The following is a 16,909-nucleotide window of genomic DNA, read 5'->3' as shown; positions in this document are numbered from 1 at the left end:
CTATGGGAAGGGGAACAATGGGAGCTCCAGGCCCCACCACCCGCTCTGCTTTTGTTTGTTTCATATTTTATCATTCTAAATAAGAATCTAATTAATAAAGAAGTCTGCCTTTTTAATTTTGAAAGTCATGGAGAGTATCATAGACCAGACTGGAGAACTGAAGGACACCAGTCCTCAATCAGTGAAAGGCCTTGTATTCCCCTGGAAACAACTTGAACTTGGAGTTGAAGTCTAACATTTTTCTGAATGTTCTGCTGAATATAAGTCCTATAAAACACTTATCAAAAGAGGGTCCCCTGGGCAAACAGTGTGACTGTTATAAGCCCCCTTGGGAATTCCGCGTGCATGTTAGCACAGTAAAGGCTCTGAGAAGTCCTGCAGTAGAGCCATCAGTTTCACTTTATTCCAAAGTTCCCAGATGTAAGAGATGCAGAATCACTCTGCGCAGTAACACCTATTAACCCTTTGAGGGCCTTGCCCTCCCTGACAGCAGGGAAGCTGGACCCTCAGTGCTCATGGCCTCATGGCTCCCCATGGGTGCTGGGCAGGGTGGCTGGGGGCAGCAGCTGGAGGAACAGAGGGCCGTTCTCTCCTCAGAAAGGCTACCATGAGATCCGGGAGCTCCGCCTCTTCCACTTCACCAGCTGGCCCGACCACGGCGTCCCCTGCTATGCCACCGGCCTCCTCGGCTTTGTCCGCCAGGTCAAGTTCCTCAATCCCCCAGAAGCTGGGCCCATAGTGGTCCACTGCAGGTAAGTGAAAGGCCCCACCCTAAACAAGGAGGCCTTTGCAGCTCTGCTCGCTCGGTGAGGGGGGTACTCTCTTGTCCATTGGCCTTTATTCTTTGCCTATGTCCCCTCTTCCCAGCCCTTTCTGATGAGACCAGGGTCCTAAGTCTAACAATAATAATACTAATAGTAGCAGTAGCAGTTGTTATTATTGCTATTGCCCTGAAACAGTAAAGACCCTGAGGACGTGGGCTTGGCACTGACAGCGTCTGCTACACATGCACTTCACCCGCATTACTTCATTTACTTCTCACCCAACCTTGAGAGGTGGCCATTATTGTCATTCCCATTTTACAGATGAGAAAACCGAGGCGCTAAGAAGGTAGATACTTTGCTCGGGTCACACAGGTGTGAAATGGCAGAGGCAGGATATTTAACACGATTTTCTCCTGACGCTCACCCTCAGCTCCTTGGCATGGCGGCAGGATGCCCACGTGGAAATGTGCTTCTCTTCATTTCTTTTATTTTAAAAATCGATTGCTGGCCTGCGGGGTCCTTTGTAGAGAGTAAATGGACAGTGTCAGGTTTTAGCTTATTATGGAGAAGGGATATTTTCAGCTCTGACCCAGAAAGTCACATCGGGAGTGATGGGCACATCTTGGAATCCTCCTAAACGGAAATGAAGTATCATGTCAAGGGCATTAGGAATTGGAGGAGGGCGGCTGTCCAGACCTGAAGGCCAACTAACATGCTCGCTTCCTCCCCCCGAGCGCCTCTCTTTTTCAATGTGACCTTGGGCCCGGTCCATCTTTTCAGACCCCGCATGCTCTTAACTGCATGCAGGTTATCTCTGCCCTGGCAGTGTCCACATCAGGCAAGGTCTTGAGCCAAGTCAAGGAGAGACACCATAAGCTGTAGGTGTCTCAGAGTCACCCCTTTCTCACACAGCACCCATTTACCTTCGCCACAACAGCGAGGTGTGAATTAGAAACCCCATTTCACAGATGAGTCCATTGAAGATTAGGAGGTCATACTGATCACCCCATGGGCTCTCTAAGCATTCCACATCTAGTCTCTGCTTTACATCTCATGACAAGTCGAGGACAATAAAATGTTCACCCCAAGTCCCATATCCCAAAGAGCAGCCAGAACAGGGTTAAGGAAGAAAGGGAGATAATGGCAAGCATTTATCAGGCCCTCCTTGCATGATGCCCCTATGTCTGTGTCTCCATACCAAGCCACCCTGACACACCTAAGCAGAGTGGTACCCTCTCCTGAGGCTGTCCTGAAGATTAAATGGGTTGGCCAACATATACTAGGTACCTAAGAGAATTCCAGACATATAATAAGCACTTAAAAGTATTATATACTGTTCTCTGCCTCTCGCTGCTGTCCCCCTCCCCAGACTGTTAATCCTTCAGGACAGGAACCATGTCTGACTTACCTTCACATCCCCACTCCCGAGCCTAGCATCTAGTGCTCAATAAATATCTGGTGACTACAAGTAGCAAACATTTATAATAAATGGCTATGTAACCAGGCATGGGGCTAAGCAATTTATGCACATTGTTCTTTTTCAGCATAATTTCATGCAATTCACATGTATTGTGCTATTAATGCTATTGTCATCAGCCTCATTTAATGGAAGAGGGTATTGAAACCCAGAGAGATTGAGTCATTCACCCAAGGTCACACAGCTAGTCAGTGGTCGAGCCAGGGTTTGATCCCAGGGGCCTGACCCCAAATAGCATGTGCTTAATTGCTCTGTGAGGCTGAAATAAATGGATCAATCCTCCCAAGAACCCTGTAGGGAAGAGTGTCACGTGTGAGAAAACTGAGGCTCACAGACACCAGGCAGCTTGTCCACTAGTGGTGGATCCAAGATTCAGAATCCAGTCGGGCTGCTGCTTTCTCCTAAAACAGGTCGAGGATAAGACTTGGGAGAAGACATGGATGAGTGGCTCTTTGGGTTCCCTCCTAGACCCCGAGGCCCAGCCTGCTTGGGGGTCCCTTCTGGGGGCTTTGATTTGGGGGGAGGCATTCTGGGGCAAGTACAAGGCAGATTTTACTCAATTCAAACCATGAAATTTTACCAAGGACAAAGACTTCCCAGATCATGGAGGGTGGATTTCCAAGGGTTTACTCTCCAGACCATTGTGGGTGTCAGTTGGTCCGCTGGCCTGTCCTCCTTGGATTTACGGTCATTCAATATTGCTTTCTTTCCTGGTCCATTGCCCTTCCTCTTTTCGTTTCCTTTTATTTTCACATTGTCAAGCAAAGACACTTGTTTCCATGAGGGAAATGAAATGTGAAAACGCAGTGGAGATGGGCCTCCTGGCAATCTGGCCTTCACTTCCAAAACTATATGCATTTAAAGCAAATGCCCTGTTTGTCTCTCGTTCAGTGCTATGGTTTTGGAACCCACTGATCTGGGAAGGTCTGGCCATGGCCCGTGAGGTCTCATTGAGTTATTTTGCTATTTTGTACTTGGCCTGAGATTTTCCGAAAGAAGGCACCAGTGGTCAGAATCGAGTATGTATCAGGGGCCTTGATTCTGGAGCCGGGTCTCAGGACTGTCGGCTGCTCTGGTTTACTGATGCTGCTGCCTCATGATCCTGGAAAAGCAGGTGCACGTGGAGGCAAACCCAAGGCTTTGGACATGGTGCTCAGGACTCACTCTCTGTGAGTCCGTTGGGACAGCTCAGAGGAACTGGTTTCTGCCATCTCAGTTACCTCCTCCGATCTCTCTTGTCTCTCCCTCCTTGCTTCCATCCATCAACCCGTTCACTGAAGAAGACAGAAGGAAGGGAGAGATGGAGGGAGGGAAGTTGGGTGGGGAAGACATGTTTCTAGGCATTTCCAGTGTGCCCGGCATATGTAGATGGATTATCTTTACCCATCAGATGAGGAAACTGCATGCATCTGTGTTGTCTAAGCGTACATTATCTTATTAAGAGAGGAAGTGTAGGAGCACAAGCTCTGGAGCCAGACTGCCTGGGGAAAAGTCCCAGCTCCACTGCTTGCCAGCTGTTTGACCTTGGACAAGGTCAGCACTCTGTGCCTCAATTTTCTCACTGTGTAATAGGGTGAGAAACTTCCTAACAACCTTATAAGATAATTAATAGGTAACACTGCAGAAGCAGTTAGAACGATGTCTGGAACTTTGTCAGGGCTAAATAAGTGTTTGTTAAATGAGTACAACAAAAATAAGCCAGTCCTGATAAAATAGCCCCCAAAGGCAAGCATTACTCTCCCATTTTACAAAAGAGAGGACTGAGGTTCTAAGTTTAGTCACTTGCTTAGGATCTCCTGGCAGGACTGGGGTTCAGACCGTACTGTCTGACCTCTGCAGTGTACTGCCTCTCTGCAGGGTCCTCGGGGACAGGGCTGAATGGGAGGGGCCTCCCCAGGGCTGCTCCCACCCCAAGGTCCCTAACATGGACCACCATCCTCTCTTCCAGTGCTGGTGCCGGGAGGACTGGCTGCTTCATCGCCATCGACACCATGCTTGACATGGCCGAGAACGAAGGGGTGGTGGACATCTTCAACTGCGTGCGTGAGCTCCGGGCCCAGAGGGTCAACCTGGTACAGACGGAGGTGAGTCCTGGGGTGTCAGTTGGCTAGCCATCTGCAGCCCTGGCCAAGGAGGAGCATGGTGGAACAGAAAGGGCCATGGGTGGAGGCATCCTACAGAAAGAGACCTGGGCATGGGAGAAATGGGAGGGAATGGATACATGGCTTGCTATGGTGAGATCATCGTAGAAGCTAGGATGCCCCTGCCAACCCTGAGGTCCCCCAGTGCAAGGACTCCTACCAGGGAGGAATGGTGCTGTGTGCCCCATCTCTGAGGGCATCTAAGCAGCAACTGAATGGCAACTTTCAGGTATTCTTTGAATGGTGTCCTTGCCTTGGGTGAAGGAGAAGAGAGAGATAGGGAAGGATTGGCATTGATTGAATGCCTACTGTGTGCCAAGCATCGCTTCAGGCACTGCAGGAATGGCTTACTCAGTGAAGTTACTGAGTTCCTGAGCTAGGCGCAGGGGATTCCAAGAGCGATAACTCATAATTCCTGGCCTCAAGTGAGAAGCAGACCTCCAGGCACTGCTCTGTCCAGTTGGAGAGCCCAAGATCCGAGGGACATGGGAGGGGTTCATCTTTATTGTTGAGTACCTACTATGTGCCAGGCATCACTCCAGGTCTTTTGTGTTCAGGGTATTGTTTCTACTCCTTACAACAACCCTATGGGGCAGCTCCTGCTAATGCCCCCATTTTATAGATGAGGAAACTGAGAAATGGTGTCCCCAAAGCCTCATATAGCCAGACAGTGGTAGAGCTTGGGTCCATGTGACCCCATGTCCCACGTGCTTTCCCCTGACCCACACTGTCTCACGAGGAAGCCTTTTCTGCCTCTCCTATGCCTGGAAGCCATGGTTTGCTACTCCTATAACGAGCCCATCTTCTGGTTCTAGTGAGGCTGTAGGTGCCCGGGCAGCAGAGCTGGGGCAGATAAAGAGCTGCGTCCATCATCAACCCTGCAAAGAGATATCACCCATGGCTTTGGGCCTGGCCAGTCACTGCGGGCTCTGCAGGCAGTTCCCTCACTTACAGGCTCACACACCTAGGACCCTGCTCCAGGCTCCAAGCCAACTCCCACTGGCCGGTCTGCAGGCTTCTTGGTGAGGCTGCTCAAGCTGAGAGGCTGCTTTGTCTATTCCTGGGTTCATGCATGTGGAAGGCAGGCTCACTGCCTGGCATTATACACATCGTGGTCCTTGCTATCTGGTGGGGGAGATAGGCATTCAGATAGATCACCACAATGCCTCTAGATAAACATTTTATATGAAGAGATGGGCCAAGTTCTGCAGGAGAATAGTCGCTCAACAAACGTTTGTTAATGAGCCACTGGGACAGCAACAACTCCTGCCTGGTGGATTTGGAGAAGACTCTCCCAAGGGAATGAGACATTGAAGGCGTAGAGAAGGGGGGTATGGTGTCCAGGACGAGAGCGGCAAAGAGCTGGGATGGCAGAGGGGGTGATACATGCTTCAGGAGCAGAGCCTGAGACAAGGAGTTGAGGGCAAGTGGTTTCCTTGGTTGGAACAAATGGCTGTGCCCCAAGACACACTGGTTGGCAAGTGGGGAAATGAGAGAGGGGATGGAAGGAAATCGAGCCTGTGGACACTGTGGAAGTAGTTTACAGGCTGTTTGACCCAGTGGACGGCTGGAGCCCAGTCCTGCCGGGGGAGCTCTGAGATGGTGTGGAGTGTCTCTTCCAAATTTCCCACCCGAGAGAGGGAGTGTAGGTATTTATCCCCAGGTCTCCATCTGGCGTTGCTTGAGGCCTCCTTCCCACGGCATTAACTCTTTGGCCCTGCTGGGGATAAAGGCCCTCAGCCTGAATCTCGGGGATTTGCAGTAAGCAGCCTTCAGCAGTGAAAGGCGAAAGCTGACGGGCCATGGGCAGGACACCACAGGCACCTGCTACCACATGTCCAGGAGTTTCTAATTTTTATCAGGGACTCTGCTGTTCAGTCTTACACAGGGAGCAAAACTCAGCACAGCTCAGACAGTCACCAAGAAACACGGCAACTTGGCCCTTCGGGTTATAGGATAGAGAGCAATGATTCTGCAACATGAATCATGCCCATCCTTTATAGCCACAGGCTGAAATGGGGACAAGAAACTCCCGGGCCACCCTTCTTACCCAGTACCCTGTTCCCTCTCTCCTCGGCTTTGCAGGAGCAGTATGTGTTTGTGCACGACGCCATCCTAGAAGCGTGTCTCTGCGGCAACACGGCCATCCCGGTATGCGAGTTCCGCTCTCTCTACTACAATATCAGCAGGCTGGACCCCCAGACCAACTCCAGCCAAATCAAAGACGAATTTCAGGTACGAGCGCATCCCAGGCTTCATGACCCAGCCAACTTCAATGCCACTGAGCACAGTCCTGGGGCTTTCCTTGCAAGGATGGCTATGTATATATCCTTCCAGTGTCTGCAAGTCCAGACAGCTGAGAAGGAATTCCAGAACATAAAAGGCACACCATGGGCAACTGCTCACCCATCAGTGATTGCTGACACTTGTTTTTTTTTTTTAACTATGAATATGTTTTGGAACTGAGGTCTTACTTAGTTCTAGTCCAGGTTGTATGTGGAGACAAGTTTATAGACACAGGTGTGAACTTCAAGCTCCTCGATCCCTGCAGGGACTCAGGTCTTCTCAATATTTCTGTACAATTGGAATGTGTCCTAGATCCTCACAATTCAAGGTGGGGGCTCGAGACCAGCAGCATTGGCTTCACCTGGGAGCTTGTTAGATGTGCAGAATCTTGGGTCCCACCGGACCTACTGAATGAGAGCCTGTGATTTAACAATATCTCCGGGTGGTGTAAGTGCACATTAAACTCTGAGAAGCATCATCTGAGGGCACAGCTCAGGCAGAACAGATCTGCCCCCTTGGAGCCCATGTAGCCAGAATGGTGGCAGCTTTGGTCTGGAGGCCTGGACTTGAATCACTGAGTAAGGCAAAACCAGAGTCCAGCCCATTGTCCTGAGGTCAGTGCCGGGGTCATATTTTGGGCAACAGGGGCTGTGCACAGGCAGGAGGAAGCAAAGAAGCTTCAGGACCAGAAGGGCCAATGCAGGTCCATGGTTCCACGGGCAGATACCCCAGCCAGGTCAATGCCTTAGTCCTCCTTCAAACAAATAGACTTTATTGATTCAGAGCAGAGACCAAGGACTGAATGGGGGAAGGATGGAGGACACGGACCCCTGGTGGTAGCACGTAGCATCTAGTCTGTTGGCTGGGGCAGTTCAGCTCTAGCCCCACACTTGTAAGACTTACTCTGCAGAACACAAGCCCTGAATTTTTCAGACAAACTAGAGCTTGCTCTCTGGGGGTCTCTCACTCATCCTGGGCATCTCATCCAAGCCTCCTTCCTTCCATTCTCAAACAGCTTTCTCTCTGAGAGGCACGCTGGTAAAATCATTTCTCTCATCCCATGGCACTTCAAGTGATATTTAAAAGTCATTAGGGATTCCCTGCCCCCACTCCCCACCTTATGACCTCCCGGCTGGCTCACCATTTCATGCAGGATGGCTGAGAGGAGTAACTCAGCTCAAATGACTGGCAGGTGTTCAGAGCCTGTGTCTGAGCCCGCATGAGTGTGTGCCGTCCCTGCAGCCTTGGCCCTGTGGTGGTGTCCCACAGACCCTGGCAGAGGCTCTCAGCCCCCAGGGCCTGGGGCAGCCAGCAAGAGATGATAGAACATCACCACGGAAGAGAACAGTCCTGGGAAAAGGACTGGAGGGACAGGCTTGGAGGATGAAGGGAGTTTGAACATCGCTGCCTCCTCTGTTCAGGGCAACCATCTAAGCAGTACCTGCCTCTCTGCCCTTGACCCCATAGACCCTCAACATCGTGACTCCTCGTGTCCGGCCCGAGGACTGCAGCATTGGTCTCCTGCCCCGGAACCATGATAAGAATCGGAGCATGGATGTCCTGCCTCTGGACCGCTGCCTGCCTTTCCTCATCTCGGTGGATGGAGAATCCAGCAACTACATCAATGCGGCACTGATGGATGTAAGTGGAGCCCTGCCAAGAAAAGCTCCTGGCTGGCATTCCAGGGAAAAGCTTCTTCCCAAGGGGGAGGTGGCTGGAGCCCAGGGCCTTGACATCCCCCTGCCCAAGCCAGCCTCTCCTTCTGACCTTTTTGGCCCACAAGACCTTTCTCCCCCTGAAGGCTCTGATCCAGACCTATATACAAGCTGTGCTTTTAGCTCTTTTGCTCCCATAAAGGTCTGAAAGAGTAAACCAAAAGCTTAAAGTGGGTCCCCTGACACCACAGTGAGGCGACAGGCCTGACCAGTCCCCCTTCCTGCCATGTACAGAGCTGACTCTCAGCCTTAAGTTCAGTTCAGGAAACACTCTACCTGCCAGCCATGTTACTACTGTTCTCTTAGGGGCGCTGTCTCCTGCTTTCTCAGCATCAAGTCCAAGAAGTGCACACCTACCTTGACCTGGTTTGGGATTGGGGGGTCATGTTCCTACCCCAGTGGGTCCGTGCTCCTGACTTTATGCTTCTGCCCTGGGTCCTCCAGCACTTCCAGGTATCATCCCTCCACTTCCAGGACGTGAGATGTTTGCAGCTGGAAGGAACCGTGCATCATCCAGTCCCATCCATGCACTTTCCAGCAAAGGAAACTGAGGCCAGAGAAAGAGACTCACTCAAAGATACCCAGAGAGCTAGTGGCAAGCTGGACCCTTGGACTCCTGGCTTACTCTAGAACTTATTCCTTGAGCCTCCCCTCAGTTTGCTTGATTCAGTAAGATGCAGACATCTTTCCTCCCAAGACTCGGGACCAAGAACACCATTGCTTGACTGGGGAAGAGCCCTTCCAGGTCCCTCTCCCCACCTATGCCTGAAGGTCAAGTCCATCCAGCCCACATGAACCTCCCATCTTACCTGGAACAGGAAGGAACATGGGGTACTGTCCATTGGGGTCAAGGCCAACTACCTCTCTGACCACTAATGCTCTTGAAATTTATCCCCAAGCATCCTAAGTGTTTGTTAGAGGCAGAGGGGTGACAGGAAGTCAGTGCTGACAGGAAGTCAGTGCCTGTCTCAGCTCTGTGGGTGCCTGCCCTGGCCTCTGCCCACAGGGTGTCCAAGTCCTCCATGGAAACCCTGGCTCTGGATCCGGAAGCAGGGAGGCTTGTCCTGGTCAGATCAAATAGCTGGATGTGGAGGGAAGACGGCAGGCTTTAGCTTGGAGTCTTCCAAGGTCAATGTGTGCATGTATGCGTGCGTGTGTGTATGTGTGCGCACACACGTGTGTGGTGAGAGCTGGGGCCTGGGGGTGCACCCACACTTCCAAGTTCCCCCCAGCGTTGTCTCCCCCTTGTCCCAACACCCCCTCCTTTCCTTCCTCATCCAAGGATCAAAGACGCTCCTGGCCTCTGCTTAGTATATTAGATGCTGCCTGGAGTCAAATGCCTTCTGCCAAGCTCTGATGCTGATTGTATTCTCTTTGTCCACAGGGCATTTCTCCGGTAAGCCATCACTGGGGTCTTTGCCTTTCTTATTTAAAAAAAAAAAAAAAAAGTCCTTATCTGTATTCCAGCTTGGTTTGGGCATTATCTGGTAACCATGGCAGCTTTGCTGCTAGCAGAAAAATATGAAGTCCTCTGGGTTAATTTTTAATGTTTCCCTTGGTAAAGGATGATGTTATCCATGAAATGGATTGCCAGCTGATCCCTGAAACCCGGCAGGAGCACGGATCTCGAAAATATTTTCAGATAAGGCTTTGTCAGGTATGCTGGCCTAATAGAGCATTTATCAGAGAGACAGGGAAAATGGAAAGAAAGCTAACATTCACTGAGTGTTGGGTAGTATGTCAGACCCTGAACATAGACTATCTCATTCTGCATTTGGATATGATTATTCCCGTTTTCTGGGTGAGGTACTGAGGGTCAGAGAATTTCCATGACTGTCTCCAGGTCAACTCTCTCAGAAAGGGTGGAGCCAGGGTCTGAACCCCAAGTCTTTTGACTCTTAAAGCCTAGATTTTTTTCCATGTCTGGAAATGTCTGCAGACCAGCTTCTGCCACTAGACTTTGGCTTTTGGGGGAACTCAACATTCTGTTCTCCTAGATTCTTCCTCTGACCATTCCACTGGCAGGAGAAGACCCTTCGAAGACAAGACCCCCTAGTGCATCTGTGGCATCCATGGTTGCAAGGCATTTTCTTTGCCATCAGGACACCAAGAGATAAAAGAACAGTGGCAGGTGCTTTAGGTATTCTATCTGGCAGAGTCTTTTGCCAGAGACTTTTCCTGGTTTCAATGGCAAACTCTTCTTCCTTCCCCATCCTCCTGCTGCCCTGTGACCCCACCGGAAACAGGCATGAACAATCACTCAGGAAAACTTGTTGAGAATATGAGTTATTTCTCAGGTTTTACAAACCACTAATGAAGCAGAGATGCTCCCCAATCTTTCCAAATACCTTCTCACAGGAACTGTAATAAATAGCACCCAGCTGAAGCTTCAGATGTAGTCCAGACTCACACAGGCCATTTTCTCTGGGCCTCAGTTGCCCACCTGTAACATGGGACTGAGTTTATTCAGTTGTTTGCTGGACCTGTACTGGGCGTCTAGTGTGCCGGCCATGATGCTGGTGCCGAGGATGAAGAACCAAGTCAGGGATGGTCCCGCCCTGCTAGCGGGCTCACAGCTGGGTTCTTGCTTGCTGCTCTTTTCACGTGCATATCTTTTCAATCTGTACCACAGCCATCCCTTTGGAGTTATGAATCCCATCTTCCAGTTGAAGAACCTGAGATTTGGGGAGATCTAATAACTTTCCAGTGCTCAGCACTGATTTAAAAAAGTCACTCTATGAATGTGCTTGAATGAATGAATGAAGGAATGAAGGATTGGGTGGATAGATGGATGGATGGATGGATGGATGGATGACTTATAACGTACAACTGGCAAAGCTGGGTTTGAACCCAGGTCTGCCTGACTCTAAAACCTGAGCACCTTCACTGCCCCATTGGCTCACAGGACACAGTGCCCACCTTCTGCCAGGCCAGCTCAGCCCGCATGCCAGCCTTGGGGCAGGAGTGAACCTCGTGCACTCTAAGCCCCTTCAGGAGGCTCTCTGCCTCGGGCTGAGCCAGCCCCTCCTCCAGCATTGTGGGCACAGGGACACAAAATATCCCTTTTATCCCAAGAGGTGCCTTGGCCAGCAGAGCAGCAAATCTGCATCCAGAATCTTTCATTTCATATTGTAATGATGGTGATTTGCTGAGCTCCAAGACATAAATAATTTATTGGATAATCCCCATCCGAGTGACACCTTCCTAATGAAATGTCTTAGTCTGGAGGAGAATGAGTTCATTACGGGAAGGTCCCCTTTGCCACCAGGGCACCCCGAGATAAGAACGGGCCGTTGCTTTGTGTAATCTATTTGGCAGACTCAGGGGGCCTCTGGCAGCCATCCGGGCCTCATCATCATCATCAGGACATCACTGATGGGTGTATATTTCATGAAGCCTGTGTCGTTCTTTTGTCAGAGCCACAAGCAGCCTGCCGCTTTCGTAGTCACACAACACCCTCTACCCAGCACCGTGGCGGACTTCTGGAGGCTGGTGTTCGACTATAACTGCTCTTCTGTGGTGATGCTGAATGAGCTCGACACTGCCCAGGTAGGAGGAGGCCCGGCCCAGCCCTAGGTGCTCAGGTGTGTTCGGGCAGCCGTGCCCAAGAGTTGGAGGGACAGCCCTCTGCTGCCTCTGCCCAACCCAGCTGCCCTCTGGTGGGCACTGTCTGCCAGTGAGCACCAAGCCAAGCCCATTCAGCTTCCAGCTGAGGCCAGGGAGTCCCCTGCCAGGCCCTGCCACCCACCGGCCCACCCAGTTCCAGCAATGACTCTGCCTGTCTATGAGCTTTATCCAGCCCTCTCACTGCCTGGGACCAGAGTCTGTTGCTCCATCCCCCAGACACTGGTTAGGGTATTGCTCCTAATCATGCAGAGATCACAGAGAAGCCTCCTCCCCCAGCTCTGAGCATCTCCAGCCATGCAGCACAGCCTGATACCCGGCCACGCTTAACCATTCTCCCTGCTCTGTGATGCAGCCAGACTAACAGAGCCTGGGGCTTGAACCATTGACCCTTTGCCCACTGATCACCCCACCGAGGCCTGGCTTTATCACAGGTGACCCTTGTGTCCCAGCAGGCTCCATGCCTTAGCTGAACTGCATGTGACAGTTCCAAGCATCATGTGCCTACAGCACATTAGGCCACAGGACACGTGTCATGGGGCAGCTTCTGGGGCTCACAGCCCTGGGGCAGGGCAGCCATTCCTGGGTGGAGGCGGTGATGATGGCCTTCTAGGGTTTTGGAAAGCCATCCCATCACTGTGTCGAAGGAAACCCAGAGTAACTCAGAGGATTCCCTTGTGAGCACTGGCCTTGGGCAGGCCTTGTGTGGGAAGAAGAAAAATGGATCTGAGCTGTAGCCTCAGCCCTCCAGGAGCTCACACTCCTGCTACAGAGACAGATGAGCAAATTGTCCCCACCTCGTGTGGCAGCACATAATAGAGGTCAGCTGCGAAGTGCTGTGCTGGCCGGGAACGGAGAGCAATTACTTCTGCCCAGAGGGTGAGGGAAGACTTCAGGAAGGTGACTTTGGCCCGGAAGAAGGCAGCAGAGATCTGGCGTCTGGGGGATGAAGTCTCTGGGTAAGTCTCTCCAGGCAGAGGGAACAGCAGGGGCAAAGGCCCGCGGGGGTCACTGTGTCGGCTCGTCTGCAGGACAGCTTCGGTGGCAGTGGGGCTGGGGGGATGTCAGGAGGAGAAGAGGGTGGGGATGCTGGACGATACAGCCGGGCCAGCTTGCAGAGGGCCGCCCGTGCCGGGCTGAGGGGTTTGGGTCTCGGCCTGCAGTATGGTAAATATCAGGCTTTTACTCGCGGAAGCAACAGAATCCTTTCTGGGAATGAAAGCTTTCGTGCAAGCCCAGCCTTTGAAACAGTGAAGCAGGAGGTGGGGTCGGAGCTCCACCCACGCTGGTCTTTGGGCCCCTCCTGGTGCCCCTTCCTGGGAGAGTCAGCCGCTCGCTCTGGGCACTTTGGCGGAACCCCTGGTGTTCTAGGGGCGCAGGTAGAAAAGCCCTTGCTGTGCAGGGAGGAGACACTGCAGCGCTGAAGTGGGGGGTGCGGCAGAGTCAGGACTCCTGATGGGAAACGGGGTCTGGGGAAGAATCTGGAAAACAGGAGGGAGCAGAGAGAGGCCTACAGGTTTAGGGAGCAGTTGGATGTGGGAGGTGAGTGAGAAGAAGTCACGGATGGTGACAGGGCTTCTAGTGTGGATAGTCAGGCATCTGGGATGCGACTGGCCAAGGTGGGGAAGGCAGGCGAGCAGTGGGAGAGGCAGCGGGAAGTTTGGGAAGGAAGGAGAGGAGCAGGTCACAGCTGACCCCTGAGCAAAGCGGGAGTCAGGGGCGCCAGTCATCCATGCAGTCAGAAATTCGCTTATAATCTGTAGTCGGCCCTCCATGTACGGGGCGCCTCTGTGTACGAGGCTACGTATTCGCGGTTACTCTGTATCCACGGTTCCCCCATACCCGCAATTGTGTCCCACGGATGCAACCAACCGCAGATCCTGTAGTACTATATTATTTACTATTGAAAAAAATCTGCATATAAATGGACCCGCACAGTTGAGCCCCGTGTTGTTCAAGGGTCAACAGGTAGTAGGGCAGGGGTCCCCAGCCCTCTGGCCACAGACCAGTTTCGGTCCTCGGCCTGCTAGGAACCAGGCCGCACAGCAGGAGGTGAGCGGCGGGCGGGCCAGCGAGCAAAGCTTCGTCTGCCGCTCCCTGTCGCTCCAAGTCCCCCCCAGCGCTCGCATCACCGCCTGAACCGTCCCCCTGTCCCGGGTCCCTGGAAAAACTGTCTTCCACAAAACCGGTCCCTGGTGCCAAAAAGGTTGGGGACCACTGTAGTAGGGGATAAAATTGAGCGCGACTTGGGATGTGCATGTAGGAGTCGTTCGGGAGAGCGTCTGTTCATTCATTGAGTCCACATTTGTTGAGTAGCTGCTATTTGCCAGAAGCTATTCTAGGTGCTTGGAAATGCATCAGTTAACATGACAGAGAAAGCAAAACAGCAAATTCCCATCTTTTATGCAACTTCTATTCTCAAGCAGGAGAGAAATAAACAGCAAACACTTTGTAACGGACTTAATTATATGTTAAAGGTGACAAGTGTATGGAAAAAGAAAAATAAGAGGGCAGGGCTGGAAGGCTGGTTTGGGGTAGGGCTGCACCTGTAACTGAGTGATGAAGGTGGGCTTCATTGAGAAGCTCGTATCTGAAGGCAGATTTGGAGGAGGTGCAAGAATGCACCACGGGACCGTCTCAGGGAAGAGCATCCCAGGCAGGGGCATGACCCGCACCAAGGATTTATGGTGGTGGAACAGACGGAGGCCATGGCCATTGGAGCAAAGCCAGTGTGGACAGCAGCAGAAGGTGTGACACAGAGACACAGCAGGGCCTTGGGGATCATAGGAAGAACTTGTGATTTTACTCGGAGAGAAATGAGGAGGCATTGACAGGTCCTGAGCAGAGGAGTGACTTGAAAAAGTAATTGGACTTTTTTCTTTAAAGCATGCCTCTGGCTACTGTGTGGAGAACAGACTGTTGGTGCGGGAAGGGGCAGGGTTGTTGCTAAGAGCAGAAGCAGAGGACAGAGAGGAGGCCCCTGCAGTAATCCAGGTGACAGGTGATGGTGGCTTGAGCCTAGGTGGTAGCAGTGGAGTGGATTGTGGGTCTATCCTGAAGGCAGACCCAACAAAGTATCCTGCCAGGCTGAACAGGGAATGTGAGAAAAAGAGGAAGAAGGATGACTCCAAGGTTTAGGGCCTGAACGACGGATGGTTCGAATCTGAGATAAGCATGAAATGCGACAGATTCCCATAAAACAGAGACCCCTGCAGAGCTCCAAAGTCAGAAGGCATCACCACCCCATCCCTTTGCCTGAAAAAGTAAAACAGTGAACTCTGGTCCATGAGCCCATGAGTGAAGCACAGCCCTTTTTCCAGCATCCCTTTGTGCAAAACCGGAGCTCAGGCACAGAGGAAGAGTTTCAAAGAACCTCACTTTGGGACACATAAAGTAGCAAGGGTCAAGGTCATTGGCTATAGCTCCCCCTTCAAGGGTGGCTCTTGGGTGAATGAAGATCTTTCAGCTCCAGATGTTGGCGCAGTCTTTGAGAGCTGATTCTCTAAACGCAAAAACACCAGGCTCAGAAGTGCCCTGAGGTTGGCTGCCATATGCAGCTGGCAAGCATCCCCTGAAATCAGCAGATGAATTGAGCACTTATTGATATAAATATCATCACCACAACAGCTGGGCGCCTTGCGAAAATAAACAGTGACACAGCGTGAGCATCAGAAAAGCCGCCCTCAGCACCTGGAGGGCTGGCGCTTTGAAGTGGCATCAGCACTTGTCTGCCAGCCTGCCCATGCTGAGGCAGCCCACGACTTTGGCCAGTCCAGCCACACAGACAGGTCTGCCATAGGTCCTGAGTATTGGTAGATTGCTCCCAAGAGGACCAGTGCCACATCCTGTGGTTTGACTGGGGACCAACCGGTAAGGGCTTGTGTTGGTGACTACCTATAATTTGTAGCAAAATAAGGTTGTGCAGAGGATGAAAGATCTCCAAGTGCTTTATTTTCTTGCACTGCTGGACAAATCCGTCTGCTTCTGTTCAGAATCCTGTACCACGTCATTCAATCAGCCATCCCCAGCCACGGATATTTTTCCATTCTCTGTAGTGGCTGCTGTTCAAAGACAGTTATGAGCAGTGGGGGGCTCAAGATAAAGACTCCCAAAGCAATTTCATTGACCTTAAGAGATTTTTTTAAGCTCTTTGGGACTCCAGAGGTCTGTGGTCAGATTAGCGGGGCAAAATCCTAACCATAACATCCAGCAAATGACACTGTGGTTTCTGATGGGCACATCAGGAAGAACCTCTTCAACTACACCCACTAGCATTGACAAGATCTCTTCCATCTTTGTGGGCTCCATGGTGAGACCAGAGTCCATGGGGACCAGACACCAGAGAGAAGCCCTCTTCTTGGTCACGCCACACCCACTATCTTTAGAATCCTCTGTACCCACCATGGGGTGGGTCTGTGTGGTAGACAGAATCTTGGCCCTCCAAAGATGTCCACATCCTAATCCCTAAATCTATGAAGGTATGAATGGTAAATGGGAAATTGCAGATGTGATGAAGTTCAGGATCTTGAGATATGTAGGTTGTCCTGGGTTATCCAGGTGGCCCTGCTGTTAGAGTCTTTATAAATAGAGGGAGGCAGGAGGATGAGAGTCAGAACAGATCATGTGACAGTGGAAGCAGAAATTGGAGTGATCAGGCCACAAGTCAAGGAATGCTGGCAGCTTCTAAAACTGGAAAAGATGAGGAATGGCCTCTCCCCTAGAGACTCCAGAAAGGAACACAGACACCTCAGCTGACACTTTGATTTTAACCCCTGAAGCCTCATTTCAGATTTCTAACCTCCAGGTAAGAAATTTGTGTGGTTTTAAGCCACTGCGTTCGTGGCAATTTGCTACAGCAGTTCCAAGAAGCTAAGACAGGCAGGAAAAATGAAAACAGAGGGC

General features: G+C 51.4%; 1 protein-coding gene across 10 annotated transcripts in view; it reads left to right on the top strand.

Annotated features, from left to right (window-relative positions):
- PTPRT (protein tyrosine phosphatase receptor type T) overlaps positions 1–16,909 on the top strand; it is a gene marked incomplete at both ends in the record, with an annotated part of 1,101,453 nt that overhangs the window by 1,053,278 nt on the left and 31,266 nt on the right. For 9 of the 10 annotated variants that reach the window (XM_079719321.1, XM_079719325.1, XM_079719327.1 and 6 more), the window contains 5 exons: positions 598–752; positions 4,190–4,325; positions 6,468–6,617; positions 8,136–8,309; positions 11,801–11,932. In XM_079719321.1, the coding sequence (XP_079575447.1) occupies positions 598–752; positions 4,190–4,325; positions 6,468–6,617; positions 8,136–8,309; positions 11,801–11,932 (747 nt within the window). Of the gene's footprint in view, positions 1–597; positions 753–4,189; positions 4,326–6,467; positions 6,618–8,135; positions 8,310–11,800; positions 11,960–16,909 lie in introns of those variants that run through there. The other variant, XM_079719319.1, reaches the window with a different exon arrangement.

The sequence above is a fragment of the Hyperoodon ampullatus genome, assembly GCF_949752795.1.
Source record: "Hyperoodon ampullatus genome assembly, chromosome: 14".
In the NCBI taxonomy this organism is placed as follows: domain Eukaryota; kingdom Metazoa; phylum Chordata; class Mammalia; order Artiodactyla; family Ziphiidae; genus Hyperoodon; species Hyperoodon ampullatus.
Note: the sequence above shows the minus strand (reverse complement) of the source record. Positions and strands in the feature narration are given on the sequence as shown.